The sequence below is a fragment of the Ciconia boyciana genome, chromosome 7 (assembly GCF_034638445.1).
Source record: "Ciconia boyciana chromosome 7, ASM3463844v1, whole genome shotgun sequence".
NCBI lineage: Eukaryota > Metazoa > Chordata > Aves > Ciconiiformes > Ciconiidae > Ciconia > Ciconia boyciana.
This window is the reverse complement of record NC_132940.1, coordinates 14,522,152-14,537,777: the sequence shown is the minus strand read 5'-3', so window position 1 is coordinate 14,537,777 and position 15,626 is coordinate 14,522,152. Positions and strand designations below refer to the sequence as shown.

At 38.7% G+C, this 15,626-nt stretch overlaps 1 protein-coding gene across 1 annotated transcript in view; it reads left to right on the top strand.

Moving 5' to 3' along the window:
• The window catches only part of LOC140654436 (vitellogenin-1-like), a 43,362-nt gene extending 28,806 nt beyond the window's left edge, over positions 1 to 14,556 (top strand). Inside the window, exons 22-35 of the mRNA XM_072867701.1 lie at positions 420 to 589; positions 1,232 to 2,044; positions 2,128 to 2,184; positions 3,070 to 3,333; positions 4,390 to 4,596; positions 5,638 to 5,780; positions 6,299 to 6,437; positions 7,613 to 7,748; positions 8,458 to 8,644; positions 9,069 to 9,166; positions 9,773 to 9,867; positions 9,973 to 10,132; positions 11,297 to 11,458; positions 14,438 to 14,556. Coding sequence (XP_072723802.1) covers positions 420 to 589; positions 1,232 to 2,044; positions 2,128 to 2,184; positions 3,070 to 3,333; positions 4,390 to 4,596; positions 5,638 to 5,780; positions 6,299 to 6,437; positions 7,613 to 7,748; positions 8,458 to 8,644; positions 9,069 to 9,166; positions 9,773 to 9,867; positions 9,973 to 10,132; positions 11,297 to 11,458; positions 14,438 to 14,556 — 2,750 coding nt within the window. The remainder of the gene's footprint in view (positions 1 to 419; positions 590 to 1,231; positions 2,045 to 2,127; positions 2,185 to 3,069; positions 3,334 to 4,389; positions 4,597 to 5,637; positions 5,781 to 6,298; positions 6,438 to 7,612; positions 7,749 to 8,457; positions 8,645 to 9,068; positions 9,167 to 9,772; positions 9,868 to 9,972; positions 10,133 to 11,296; positions 11,459 to 14,437) is intronic.
• Positions 14,557 to 15,626: the final 1,070 nt, after the last annotated feature.

The window sequence follows — 15,626 nt, the reverse complement described above, 5'->3', positions numbered from 1 at the left end:
AAGCACAGCAGGCCACTGAATCTAGGTCTCCTAAGTATCAAACTAATGGCCTAACCATTGGGCAATTCTTTACAATTCAAGAGCTGAGCCTCAGTTCTTCTCTGATGCCTAATTCGCTATCCCATAGTGTTATCTAGTTAAGCAATCCAATTCACTTGACTTAAATCTGCTGATCATTCTGTTTATCGACTTGAAAAGAATCTAGTAGCATGCTAATATTTTAAAATTTGGTTATTGCCAGTATGTGCTTTAGCTATTACAGAAATTTTTTAGCAAAGTTGCTCAATACCAAAAATAATCAATGAACATTTACATTTTTATTTGGGGAAGAATGGATAAATCAATTATCGCAAAAATTGGCTTATTCTATTATTCAGTTGCTAATACTAACAGTAATACTAATTGTCGTGCAATTTCAGTTTACACAGAGGCACCTATTGAAAAAATACAAGTCACAATTCAAGCAGGAGACCAAGCTCCTACAAAAATGGTACGTTTAGTAACATTTGAAGATCCAGAGGCAGAAGTATCTTCCACCAAAGAAGCAATTAAAAGAGTGAAGAAAATCCTTGATGATACTGATTACCAGGTACTGCTGTAAAAATCCACTTCTAGATTTGTGGGAGACATTACACAAAGCTTAGTTATTTATAGTTCTTTTACTAAGTAGCCTCCTTTGTTTAGACAGTATACAAAAATTGGAAAATAAAGACAGGCTTTTGGGTACACAAGTCCTTCTGCAGGTCTTTTGTTTGCATTCATCTCTTCTACAGGTGAAGGACATTAGAAAGAGCAGGTTGGTTTTGTAGGTTTTTCTGAAAATCTCGTAAGACACAAAATAGCTGTTGTGTGCCCAAAAGGTAGTCTGTTCTTTCCAGCTACTGCAATTGTAGCAAAAAGGTATGACACCTACCTACACCACTTGCCCTGAGATAGTCACAGCTACAGCACTGTCATTACCAACATTAGTTACATGTAATTATATGATCAACAATTTCTATGCATGTTCGTTATCACAAAAGGGCTTGGGGTATTGTTCTACTTACGTGTGGTTTTAACACATTATTATGAATTTGCCTTATTGTGATGTATTGCAAGAATGCTATCAGGTGTACATTTTGTCTTCTAAGGCAGCAGAGAGATTCATAGCTCTCTGTGTCTGATTTTACTTACAGCCTTCTGCAGGAACACAGAAAAATAATTTTGTTTTTCCAATGGTACCATTGACTAGGGGACAAGAAAATCCAGAAGCTCATCGTCCAGTGCCAGCAGCACCAGTGGAAGTGCCGAGAGTACAAGGAGCAGCCCCTCCAGCAGTGACTCTGACAACAGAGCATCACAGGGAGGCACCCAGATAAATCTGAAAACAAGACGCTCCAAAGCCAAAGGAAAGAAGTTCTACCCCTTTGGGGACAGCAGCGGTAGCAGCAGCAGCAGTAGTGGTAGCAGTAGCAGTAGCAGCAAAAGCAGTAGCAGTAGCAGCAGTAGTAGTGGTAGTAGTAGCAGCAAAAGCAGCAGTAGTAGCAGCAAAAGCAGTAGTAGTAGCAGTAGTAGCAAAAGCAGTAGTAGCAGTAGCAAAAGCAGTAGCAGTAGTAGCAGCAGCAGTAGCAGCAGCAAGGGCAGCAGTAGTAGTAGCAGTAGAAGCAGCAAAAGCAGGAGTAGCAGCAGCAAGGGTGGCAGCAGCAGCAGAAGCAGTAGTAGCAGCAGCAAAGGCAGCAGCAGTAGCAGCACAGGTAGCAGCAACAGCAGCAGCAGCAGCAGCAGTAGCAAAGCATCTGGTATAAAGCATAAGGCTAAGAAGCAGTCCAAGACCACATCATTTCCACATGCCAGCGCTGCTGAAGGAGAGAGAATTGTCCGTGCGCAGAAGCATAAAACACAGAGTAGCAGCAGTAGCAGCAGAAGCTCCAGCAGTGGCACCAGCAGCAGCAGTGAAAGCGTTGGTGTTTCTCGTCGCCACAGCAAATATGACAGACAAACTGAGCCGAAATATGTCAAGTCCCAATTTAACAGTCACAGTAGCTATGATGCTTCTACAGAATGGGTAAAATTTTCTAATGCTTTGACTTCTGCTTGGAGGTGATCCTTACTGAGCTGTAGGTAATGACTTCTTTTGGAATTTTGCAGGAATATCACCTTCCAAAAGTATACCGGCTCCGTTTCAGGTCTGCTCACGTCCATTGGGTAGGTCCCTAATTCAAGCGCATATTCCCATGGTGGCTACAGTTGATATGATCAGGCATATTACTGAAGGGCTTTGTTTGGTTCATTTCACTTGAGCATTCCATACTGTCCAATATCAACATTGATGATGACCAAAATACGCATATTTATTACTTTATTTATTACTTTATTACTAAAATACCGACTATTACACTACAACCTTCTGTTGTTGCAGCACTTGCAATCCTCAGATTTTGGTCAAGACACCTTTAGGCTAGATGCTGTACAATGCAGCCAAAGCTAAGTTAGCACAGACCATGAGGGAATTATAAACCAGCAGGATCTTCCAATAGGAATAACTGTGTCCACAGTTTTTAAGAAATCATGGTAAAATCATCATGTATGTGGATTGTATCAGAAACCAGTTTCAGTATGCATTATGGCACAGAGGTATTTTTAGTATATATGAGAAGGATGATGATGTAGTGGCTTTTGCAGGTGTTACCTGTAAATTTATTATGTATCCTGCTTATGAAAGAGAAAGATGATTTACAGTGTTTTTACTTAAATTGTAATCTCTTTATTATTTCTAAAAAAATTGATACGTTTTACCACTTATTAAGCGTCAGTTTTTATTTTCCCTAACATTAGACCTGGACAGTGTGATGTTGCCATTTGCAATCACTGTCTACACAGTCTTCCTTTCTGCAGAGAGGTCCAGGTGGATCCGAGGCACATTCCTACCCAACATATTTCATGTCTGCATTATGATAATAAAAATAACACTCTAGATATGTCTAAGTCTGTCTGTTACCTCTAAAGGGAGGCTGATAGCTCTGATTTTGATGTCTACACTGTAAAACTAGAGGCCATGCCATAGCTTTTTTACCTATTTTTGTTTCATAGCATCCAGATCGGAAGATATCAAGCAGCTCATTGTCATCTTCCTCTGAATCGGGAAGCAGCCACAGCAACAGCAGCAGCAGTGGCAGCAGAAGCAGGAACAGGAGCAGGAGCAGTCACCCAAGCAGCAGCAGCAGCAGCAGCAGCAGCAGCAGCAGCCACCACCACGGAGCAAACGCTGGCCACAGCTCAAGGAGGAGCCACGTGAGCAGAGTCAGCATTCACCACAGCCGTGGTTCCAGCCTGACGCGCGAGATACTACTATCTGTGTGGTACAAATGAGCAGCCGGGCTTTGCTGGCTGCTGAGCAGGAACTGTAGATGTGGTGGCACTAACCAGCTGAGGGGGTTACGCTCAGGAAGTACGCTGCAAGTCAAGTTTGTAAATGGAAAGTCAAAGTCCGTTGAGATCTTTTCCTCCCATGAAAACATTTTTTCCAAATTCCCTTGGCTTTAGGGTTTTGTTTGCTGGTTTCTTGGGTGTATTTTCCTTTCTAAAAGTGTTTGCAGTATGTGAAAGCCTGGATTTGGAAATTATAAAAATTGAAGGGAATGGGGTTGTAAGTTAAAGGCGAAAGAATTTTCTTTTTCCTATGAAAGCCCAAAATGCAAAATAAGTTGCATTAAGGTAAAAATGGGGAGGAAATAAATACGTTTTATTTAAAGATTTTTTTTTTTAACTTAAGTCCACCTAATTATTTTTAGATGTAGACCTGAGGTCATGAGTGCATGCATAGTATAACTAAAATCAGACTCTCCATGGTCATTACTGGTTGGTAAATGTAAAGTCCCATTAAGCACAGATCATCTTTATTTTTATTACTCACTTAGTATTCTATAATTGTACTAAGTAAAGGGATCTACATAATAATAGAACAAATAGCTCTGCAAATGCAGACAATGTCTATGGGAACTCTGCTACTAAGAAGGATTTCAAAATAATTGGCTTGAAGGAGCTGTAGCATAGTAAAATATGTTGTGAATGTGTATACGGCTAGGAAGATGTCTAGTACGTATTGTAGGCAGCTATCTGAAATATTAAAATAATGCACAAAATCTTACTAACTGCATAAAGGTAGTTTGAAAGAGGCTTGGATCCGCATCAAACCAATCACATCTTTGAAAATTCCTGGTGGTAATGAAATAATCAAGATTCCAACCAAATTTATTCTTGAATATTGGGGATATAGAAATACGTACCACAGACTAAACTGATGAAGGACAAGGGCTGCTTCCTGCTATCAGCACACATAAACTGGACTGTAGGCTCTCCAGTGAACACACAGAAATACTTAAGCACAGATGGTTGGGGGTTGTTTTTCAGTGCAACTTCCTGGGAGACGTAATTCCACCTGGCATTACGATTGTGGCACAGGCAGTAAGGAGTGACAGCAGAAATCAAGGTTATCAAGCTACAACATATGTTCGTTCTGATGCTGCCAAAGTGGAAGTGCAACTAGTTGTGGTTCAGCTGGCTGAAACCAATTGGAAAGCGTGTGCTGATGCTGTAATACTGCCTCTGAAAGCACAGGTAAGCACACAGGCAGCTTTGTCCAGAGAGACATCTGAAAAGCCCAGAGTTTTTTAAATAAGCACAGAGCACCTGCTGATTAGGAGAACCAAACAGGAAAAACATACATATTTTGAAATGCTTCACAAAGTTTGTGAAATTTCAGAAAATGTTCCTGTCTTTCACCATTCTTTTGAATAAAAAATAAAAAATAAAAAAAGTCAGCCACTTAAAAAAAAAGATATTGACTTTCAAGAAACATCAAAATATGACCAGTAGAAGTATAAAAAGTGTTTGAAAAATTGACTGCTTCATTACTACCTATTTATCATTCCCTCTACTATGAGTTTGCTTGTCTGGGAATCTGGCTGTTTTCTCTATATAATTCATTTCAGAGGACTCATAACTCAAATGCATTTGAAATGTTGTATTTCTTAGGATTTATATGAAAAGATGGAAAAAGAAAAGTTGGGTAATGAGTTCATGCCTGAGAGAGCATCATAAATGAAGGAACAGGTCTTTCCTTTTCCTTTTTCACGTCTCCCTGTGCTGTGCTTCCCATGTGCCTTTTGATGCAAGAGGTCTTTGCGTAACAATTTACAAACCTCTGCTTTTCACAGCTGCAATTGACAAATTCAGTATGGTATTTCAGTATTGAAAAAAGTGGGGTGGGGTTCAAATCAAGCGGTATTGGGGAAGGCTAATAGAAATTATAGTGCAGCATTCTTCTAGAAAAAAATACATATTGATTATGAAGTTACCAAGTCTAAGGAAATCTCAGGAAATTATGACAAACCTGATGTTTCAGGGACTGCTTTGAGCCCAGAGCATGTACATGTAGTTCTGCACAGCCTAGCAAACTTTTTTTCTACTATGCCTCAGATTTTTCAGGATGTAATCAAAATTTCTCTGTGAGCCTATTTAGAGCAAAAGAAAGACTTGGAAACATTAAGGATCAATGTGAAGTTTGGGGAAAGAAGAAAAACTTGCATTTTGAAATGGTCAAGGGTGGTTCTGTGATTCTCTTCTGAAATTTGGGTGACTGTTTCCCTGTTTGTAAAGGCCAGACTGAGATGGGGCAAGGAGTGCCGGGACTACAGGATAGCAGCCGTAGCTACCACAGGCCAACTGGCAAGGAAGCCAGCTGTGCAGCTGAAGGTGCAATGGGGAAACCTTCCATCCTGGATAAAAAAGACAAGCACGGCGTATGTAATTCGCTCTTTCCTAAGTTGTTACTTTGCCTTTCTTATACTAGTTAGCTTTATAAAAACACTGAAAGAATTGGACAAAATTTTTCAACCCAAACATGTTTGGGGTTTTTTGGGGATGAACATCAGTTCAATGGCACAAAAGTATTTTGTGAATGTGTTCTACTTTCTCCGCATGTTTCATATTAAAAGAAATGCCCCAAATATTTAAAAACTTGACATGCTTAATTTCATTTTCCATATTAAATGATTTGATATTTCAGTTCAAAATGACTTTTTGTTTTGAAATGTTCTTCTATTCAGTTTCAAAAATTACCCAGTTAAAATAAGCAAAATAAAACCAATGTGTTTCCTCTGGATAAAATCAACCATTTAATTTGACCCAAAGTATTATTTCTTTGACTTTTCAATTCTTCCATTGTTTCCCTGATTTTTCAGAACTGCCAGTAGTCCTCATCCTCCCATGTCTGCTTTTGCTCATGTACCTGAGTTTGTCACATCTTGTTTATCTCTAGATTCATGCAATACATTCCTGGTGCAGCACTTGTGTTGGGCTTCTCAGAAGCACATCAGAGAAATCCATCTCATGAATTTATAGTAAGGGCAGCTGCAACATCTGCACGAACAATTGATACAGTAATTAAAGCTCCTGGGGTATGTGTCAATTTTTATTTTCCTTTTCCTTGCCTTGAATGGATTTTCAACTAATAACATTTTGATACTTAATGTAAAGAAAAAAAAGCAAAACATTCCCTTTTAGAGAAGCTGATATATACCTGACTACATTACATGGGTCTTGAAATACATAAAAGAGTACTCTTGATTTTGTACTGCTTTAGTGCAATGTAGCAATACGTTGAAAATCAGACTCTGTAGTCAAATACCTTATTTCCATGCTGAGAACAGCAGTTAGGCCCAAATTGTCTCAAGTATGACTGCTCTGCACTCACACCTTTATTCATTTTACCCAGTGTGACTAGTTCTGTGGGATTTATAGGGGCCTCAGAGCAGATAATGGAGGCCTTGAGAACACCTTGCACTCTGTTGCAACCATGTACAGCATCTATCTGTGTCGGCACTCAAGTCCAACATCTGCAGTAACCATGATGAGACAGGTCCAAGCAAGTTATGACAGCCACAAATACAACTCTGCCTTAACCAAACTGGAGCAGTTAGTTACACTCTCAGAGCAGCTTGCACAGGCTGGATCTGCAGAGTCCTACTGATTAATTGGTCCTTGTCCACCAAATCCCTATGCACTGCTTTGAAAAATTTCCCCTATGGATCTCTGGCAAATTAATAACAGCTAGCTATTCATACACAGAGAAATTAGTGTGTCTTTAACCTTCCATGGTGCTTCAGTATTGCAGGATCTTTAATATATGATAATGAAGATGAGGCACACTAGGCATTAATTGGTAAATGTAATTTGTAGCTACAGTGAGGGATCTTACCCCAATACTCGTCATGCCAGTTTTCAGCCTGTTCGCTTTTCCAGACACATCCATCGACTTACTCAGTTACTTAACTTGTTACCTTATTTTTTAAGAAGTCACTTAGTTACCACTTAAACTTCATCTATGTCGGTTACTTTCCAATGTCCTTAACAATTTCTCAAAAAGTCGAGAAGTGTGACTAGAAGAGAAGACAACAATTCCTCACAAAAGCTTAAGGTTTGGGTGCATCCCGGAGAGACTAACACAACTGCAATTGTATAAATGCATCTTAAAGACTTTTTTTTCAAGATAAGAGTCTTTTTTTGTTTGCAGTCATATCTTGAGCAATATGGTTCAATTTATCTTAATGTATTCTCATTTCTGCTTTTTCAGGTAACACTTTACTACCAGGCACTCCGAATGCCATTCACTCTGCCCTTAGGCCCATCTCCAACTTACGAGACTCGAGATATCACTGCCTGGAATTTATTTCCTGAAATAGCTTCACAAATAGCACAAGAAGATCAATGTAAATATTACTTATATGCTTGTCTCATGAATAAGCAATGTTTGTAGATCCGTCCTCTGCCATGACTGGGCCTTGCCTTTGCTTGTTGTGGTCTTATAGGGAAGCATAGCGTCTCTAACCCTGCTTTCTCAACAGATCATTCTTTCACTTAGAAGCATGTTTGTTGGCAGGTGAATGAAGAGACTTCAAACTGATGTAAATATCCAGAGTTCAGGAATCACTCCTGTCTGCAAGTCCTAGGGCTTTGCCCCTTCTAAGAAGGTGCCATCTCTGCATTGAGAGGCATCAGATGATGGGTACAAGACAGATCATATATTTTCTGCCCTGTTTATTTTCTTCAGAAAGGAGTCATGTGAGTCTTAGCTGGTTTGTGCCTAGCACTTCTGTGGGAAATGTGAACTACTTTTTATCATGGTTACTATTTTTAGTTTCTCAAGAATTTGGTACATTTTAGTCCCTGTTAGCTTGAGTTTTGTGTTTAGGATGTAATCAAAATCAATACTAGTATAGTCTATATGTGGTAGTTATTCTGTAGTGCTATCCTGTCCTTACAGACTCTGGCAGCGTTGAAAGCTTCTGCCAAGGAGATGTTGAAGTTTCTTTCCTGTTTGCTGGGTAGTTCAGTCTCACAGAGGTGGCCTTTAATACTTTGCAGCAGCACGCATGCCATAGTCACATCTGCCATTTCTTTTCTGGTTTTGTTTTGCAGCCACATGTGAAGTCAGCGAGGGAGATTTCAAAACATTTGATCACGTGAGCCGTACATATTCTTTCAATAAAAGCTGCAACCTGATAGTGGCCCAAGACTGTACTGAACACCCAAAATTCATCATTACTACAAGAAAGGTTGATCCTCAGTCTTTCTCAAGAGAGGTTCACATAAATACAACCTCAGTGTAAGTGTGGTTTATCCTGAGGACTCAGGAATTGGGTATAAAGTTTCAGGGAGTTAGTCTGGGGATGGAGATGTCTAGCTCCTAGGTGAAACTGATTTGCAATCAGATATTTGGGGAAAGACAGGATTTCCAGAAGGATTCCTCATCTGAGACTCTTTGGTTTAGTTGTTCTTGTCTTCAATTTCACAGCCACCATTATCTGACAACCTGCTCATTAAGTCCCCACACCATCTTTTCTTTAAAGGTTGAATCTCAAAACACAATGTCCCAGTGAATTTTGTACTTTGGAAAGAATACGGCTCATTCATTCATTAATTCAAAATTCAGATATTCAAGTTGGTGCTCTGCTAGCTTTGGTCACAAATATCTCTACTTTTCACATTTTAAATTAACCACTAGTTTCTTCTTTTTTCTTTTTCTGAAGGAACATCAGAATCTGTCCTGCCACAAATTCATCTCTCCTTGTGGCATGCAATGAAGAACCAGTTCTGTCACACAGTGGAGTTTCTGAGTATGAAAAAGGTAAGCTGTCATACCCACTTTTCCAGAACTGACCTGGAAAGTAAATACCTTCAAGATGTTTTTATAAATTCCACAGAAAAATCTCAATGTAAAGAAAACACAAGTGGGATGAATTCAAAGAAAAACTAGAGACTTTACTTTCTTAGGATTTGTGTTGACTTACTTTCTTGTTTCCTATCCTATAGTATATACACTCTTACTTTCTCCCAGCATAGCTGACAGGTAAACAAAGCCCTTTCTTATATACATGGTATGTCCAGGTTGGTGATTGTTTAGAAAAAAGGGCTTGTTATAGTCACAGTTAGATGCTTTGGTTCAGATATTTAGCTGGGGCACCACCAATGTCATGATCATTTCGAGACTTAGCAGACTGGATAGAAAAGTCAGTTCCAAATATAGGGAAAAGCAGTAGAATATTTTTACAAATAAAGAGATAATTTCTTCTATTTTTCCTTTCTATCTCCACCAAAAAAAAAAAAAAATCCAACTGTAGCTGCGAAATGATCATTGTGAAGAAAAATGCATTATGGCGTATTTTGTGCTACTCAGTTTCTCCATTAATTTGAAATTAAGTAGATCACCTTATGATTCACTATCTTTTTACAGACAATGTTAAAATTTATAAAAATGGAACAACAGTTATTGTGGAAGCTCCAACACATGGACTGAAGAATGTGACTTTTGATGGTGTGATCCTTAAGGTATTGGGCTTACTTTCTAGGTTACTACTTTCTTTCTGTTTAGTACCTTGGCAATGTAACAGACCAACACGTCAGTGTTCAGTACAAAGATGTACTATTTTATAGGTTACCGTTGCTTCATGGATGAGAGGAAAGACCTGTGGAGTTTGTGGAAATAATGACAGAGAAAAGCACAATGAACTCCTAATGCCAAATCATAAGCTGGCACACAGCTGTTCTGCTTTTGTTCATTCATGGGTATTGTTAGAAGAAACCTGCTCCGGTGGTGAGTAGATCTGAAAACAATTTATGCTTGGGGAGAATACGATTTCACTTTTCCTCTGCCAATAGCTAGAAAATATTTTTTTTAAAAGCAGCAGATATCTTTTACTTAGAAAAGACAATAGCAATATATATCCATTTTAACTTCATTAAGCACTGTTTAAAACACTGCCTGTGAATATAGAGAATATATACTACAGCAGAAGTCTTTGTCTCATGTGCAGTTCAATGTTAAATAACTGATTCTACTATAATTTCTTACACTGAGTAGCTTTTTTCTTGGAGAGGCGAAATCAGGCCTAATCTCGCTCCCATTGAAGTAAGTGTGATTTTTACCACTGAATCAAAGCAGTTTCAGCTGTTGTCTGCAGACTTAATCAAACAAGTTACAGGCTATGAATGCAGTGTCAGATCTTAAGTTTATGTAAATTTTCAGAGTGCATCTGAGGGTGCAATCTCAGGGAAATATTTAGAAATACTCCTAAAGTAAAAGAGCTTCCTCTCACATGTAGCTGAAAAAATAATGATGGTCTCCCATAACATCAGTACAGTTTTGTTCTGTATGTCTCAATTTACCTTGGACATGAGATAACTTTATTGAAGTTAATGGTTGTTTTCTCCTTGACTTCGGTGGCCGCAGAATTGTACTTATCTGTGTGTCAGGAAACGGAGTCATAGCTGGGATGCTGTTAAGTTACATTATACCTTTCTAGTGAGATAATTGCAACATTATAAAAATCATCCAATACAAAAATTATCCTTGATGTTATTACATAAATGCTGCTTTTTTTTTTTTATCCATTCACTACAGTTGACATTTTTCCTAATGCAATGAAGTAGCCATTGTGCTTGCAGTATCTATTCTTAATAGCTTTCAGACATGAGAGGTTATTTTCTGTGTATTATGTAGTTCTAAAAACCTGGGTATACATGATTCCATTTGGGTTATATTGTGCAATTAGATTTTAAAAATAGCTCCCTTTTCAGACTCTTTCCTCTATCCCCCAACTTATTATCATCCTATCTCGATAACCTAGCTACTGTTAAAATGGTTTGTCAGGCACCTGTGTTTTAATAAAAGCTGAAGAGAAAATATGGACCTTTATTATTGCAAGGATCGATTGGGATTTATTTCTACAATTTTAACTACCTTTCCTTTTCCTCTTAGGGTGCAAGCTGCAGCGCAGTTATGTGAAGCTGAATCGAAATCCTACTATTGATGGAGAGGAATCTACGTGCTACTCTGTTGACCCAGTACTGAAATGTATGAAAGACTGTACTCCAATCGAAAAAACTTCAGTTAAGGTTGGCTTCCACTGTTTCCCAAAAGGTACGATATTTTTCTCTCTCCATGTCACGTACTGTAGGAGTTCTGTCAGACCACTCGAAAGAACAAAACACAGCACAGCCACGCACAGACCTGTATTGCTCCAGCTCCTCTCTGAGCTGCTGTTTTTAATCCCATTAGTATTTCCTATAACCACTGACAGTACTGGCCAGCTAAAAGCTAGTTTAGATGATGGCAGGTAGCATCATCTGAGAAAAACATTTGAGGTGGTAAAAGGGGCAGCAGTGATCGATAAAAATTTTTTCAGGTTTTCAGGATCTCCATAAAGTTGAGATAAGCAACACTGAGTCCTTTTATGCACATTACAGCCTGCGATTTTGTGTAGACCAGGGCAAGCAAGGCAATTGAAAGTCAGTCAAGTAGTGTGACATGACTGCTGTGATTAGGCTGCCATGCTATGCCACTGTGCAATACATCAGCAAAAAACACACTGCTGAAATGTTCTCTAGATTGTTCCAAAAAATGGTTTGTTTTTGAAGGTATTTTATACATACACACTCATGCCCTAGATTTTTAAAAATGCTGGGCCTTTTTCTCCTTTCACTTAGACCAATTTGTCATAGACACAATGCATTGTCTAACACAGGTTCACGCTAAAGTTATATAAGCATGAGAGGAGAATCCAGCCTACAGATATTTCTGGTGCATTCCTTCCTAAATCTTTTAATGAATTACACAGTACATATATACCTTAGAGGGAAACCTACCATTAGGGAGTATCTACTGAAGTGGTCTGTTCTCTGTGTTAACCATTGTTGGCCAAATCCATTGTTAGCTGGGATAATCCAGTGTCATTTCACTGAAGCCAATGGATCCCTGTGTCGAGTAATACTGGAGAGGAACAGAGTATTTTATGTCTGATTTTAAACAACATCTATGTAGAACTTTGCACTTTGCTCGTGTTATTAAAGTGCTGAATCAGCCCATAAAAGCAATGAGTATCTTTCTGTAATAGTCAACCATCTACAACAGCCCATTCAACAAGTAGCACAGAGAGAGTGCTAATAGTTTTCTGACGGCTCCCAGATATGTGAATAGATGCATCCTTTTATGAAAAGAAAAACCCACCCTCACCAAAAAAAAACTTCCAAAATCTTGTCATATCCATGTTTCACGGATTTCTTTTGTGTGTCCAAGTCTGTATCTCTGAAATGTCATCACCCCGGGCCACTCACTGCCTCAGAATATTAGGCTATAATGAAGCTGTCTCATTCTCTCACAAAAATGTGTGAGAAAAGAGGAAAATCAGAAAAAAGATATGTTAGTTGTCGCAGCCAGTGCTGCTTTTACAGCAACTGCAGGCTTCTCTGGTTCATTTACTGAACCAGAGACTGGGAAGTCTGCTAGCAGCACTCTTAATCAAGGGCTTTTTTTATTTATTTATCCTGAGGAGAAGGAGGAGGAGGGGGAAGACAGAGAGAAGGAGGAGGAGGAGGAGGAAGGGAAAAGATGCCATTTGTGGTTTTTTTAGCAAGATGATTGCTTTTCCTCAGGCTAAGGATCAATAGGAATACAAGGCCAGCCCTTAAAAACTGTTCTTTTTCTTTCTTTGTTCGATGACTTGGAGAAGCAGCAGAAACAAAATCCCCATCTTTCTCAAGCTGAGAACATTTATTTGCATACACTGGACAAAGACCTTTTCTCAGCTCTTTATATGAGAACTCAGATCTGATAGTCTGCTGTTTTAAAAGAGAGGAACCCCATTACTGTCACTGGTGTAGCAAGGATAAAATGAAGTACAAAGATGCAGTTCCCCCTGTTGTCCTCAAATCAGTGAGACTGTAGTCTTAGGATCTTGACTGAGGCGGACATCACTCCAAGTTTAAGTCCACATATTGGTTTACATTTCAAACATGCCACAAGCCCTACCCATAGGGATCGTAGGTACTCAGTCATGATCCAGTTTGCTGAGGGAACTGTTTCCTACATGGATATGAATGTGATCAGACCCACAGTGTGCCCAAGAGTAAGAGGCATAACAAGAATTAATGTGTATAAAAAACAGAATCCAGACATTTTATAGCATTTCTCATTTCACAGCTTGAAAAATTATATATTTTTAAAAAGCATCTCCAGCACTGTTCTGGGAGATATTTATCCTCCAGTTTATTGTGCAAAACCTGTGCTTCAGGTTGGACAGTAATTTAGCCAAGGAGACTGTTAGCATTTCAGGAGATAAGTGATACAACCTGAACCCACACAGCAGTCTCCAGATTTCCCTGTGATGAGAGATGGCATGTTATACATGTATTGTCCAACTAAGGAATAAAACAAATGGAGGTAAAATTATGAAAGCTTTACCCATTCTCATTATACAAACTTAATCTAAATGGGTGTCCTAATATTCTTCCAGATGCAATGATAAACCTCCAGCTAGCTAAGAATATTTATTGGGAGGCTGAATATCATTATTCCGTTTAGATTATTTCAGCATTAAGGGATATGGCTTATTCAAGCTGATGTTGATAAAACAGTGTGGTAAGGTTAATACTGCAACTGACAATGCTCTGCCAGATTTCACAATATATGGGAAACTTTAATTAGAAGTTTATGAACCTCTGAAAATTCTCCAAAGGGCTTATCCTTTAGAATGAACTTCGACTAATAGTCAGCTGAAATACGCAGTGATATGCAGCACTAACATAAAAAGAGATTGCTGATGTGTATTGGTACGTGGTGGTCTTACTTTGAAGGTGGCTACCTCCAGCACTTTAACAGGCTCCTGCCTGTTGTCTTTGTGCTTTGTAAAATGTTATCCATTTTGTTTTTAGGGAAGTATTATAGTAATTATATCATGGATGAAAATCCTGCTCCAAGTCAATGAGTCAGTTAGATGTCAGTTGTGGGGGCAGGATTTCATTCTTTACTTGACGAGGGAGTTGGCAGCCATCAAAACAGTATTTCCTTGAAATGTGTTAATTTGCTTGATGTTAGTTAACAATGGCTTCGCCCTTCTGACAGATACTGCTGTAAGCCTGATGGAATGGCAGAGAAGCAGCGATAAGAAATCTGCATCTGAGGATGTTGTGGAGTCTGTGGATGCTGACATTGATTGTACCTGCACTGGCGACTGTAGTTAAGCTAAACGCTTTAGTGTTGTGCTATAGACATACTATACAAATAATTGAATAGCTGGACAGATAAGAAGGGAACCTAATAGCTGTAGTAAAATATTAAGAAATGTGCTTGAAGAAAATAAGCCTACTGCATTGCATCCAAAGTCAAATGCATTATGTACAGTCTGCACTGCTTAATAAATATGTTGTTCATAAAATAAGTATTCATGTGGTCTCTCTCTTTATTTTTCCCTATCAACAAAACAATCAGACCAACTATAATATTATCCAGAAATTCTGCTTCCTTTTATCTGAAATATAATTACAGCGGTCCTCTCTTAAAATTATGTTCACTAGGTGATGAAAGGAAAACATGATTACAGCTACTGCTAACATTCCATTGTGCAAAGAATTTCATATTTAGCATACTAAAGACACAGTAAGCATTTGTTTTCTTTTATGTTTTCTGGTAAAGAGCAAAGTCTGTTCTTGGAACCATTCTGCAAAAAAATACATTTTACTCCCAGCAAGACCATTAGCCTTAGTACATTCTACAAAGGAATGAATTGGACTGCTAGACTCCCGCTGTAGCTTTCCAGAGAGCTATAGTGTGTGACACAGTCCCCATTTTCATTTAAATTTCAATGGATGTGCTGTTGCTTCATGAGCTAAAAGTATGAATAGGAACTTTTTTTTTGGTTTACCATCTCCTATTGTATATCTATGAAAATGATGCCTTCAAAAACTTCAGGGAACAATAATACATCAGGTAGCATTCCAAATACTCCAAAAAAGTAATATATAGAAAAATATGTAAGATCAATAGCATCATAAAGCTAAAATAAAGTACAAGCAGGACAGTTTGACTGTGTTTAACCAGTGAAGTGTCAATCTGCTAGCTTTCACTAGGCCTACGCAGAAAGGCAATTCCCTCCCACTCCAGAGGACCAGGAATAGGTGGCACCTTCAAACCCCGAGCAACAGCACATATCTCTGCACCATGTACACGAATCAGCCATGCAGTGAGCCGTGATACGTTTTCCGTAACAGGCAGTAACAGCCAGCATGCTCTTCCAAGAGAAGCCTTAGTGTGA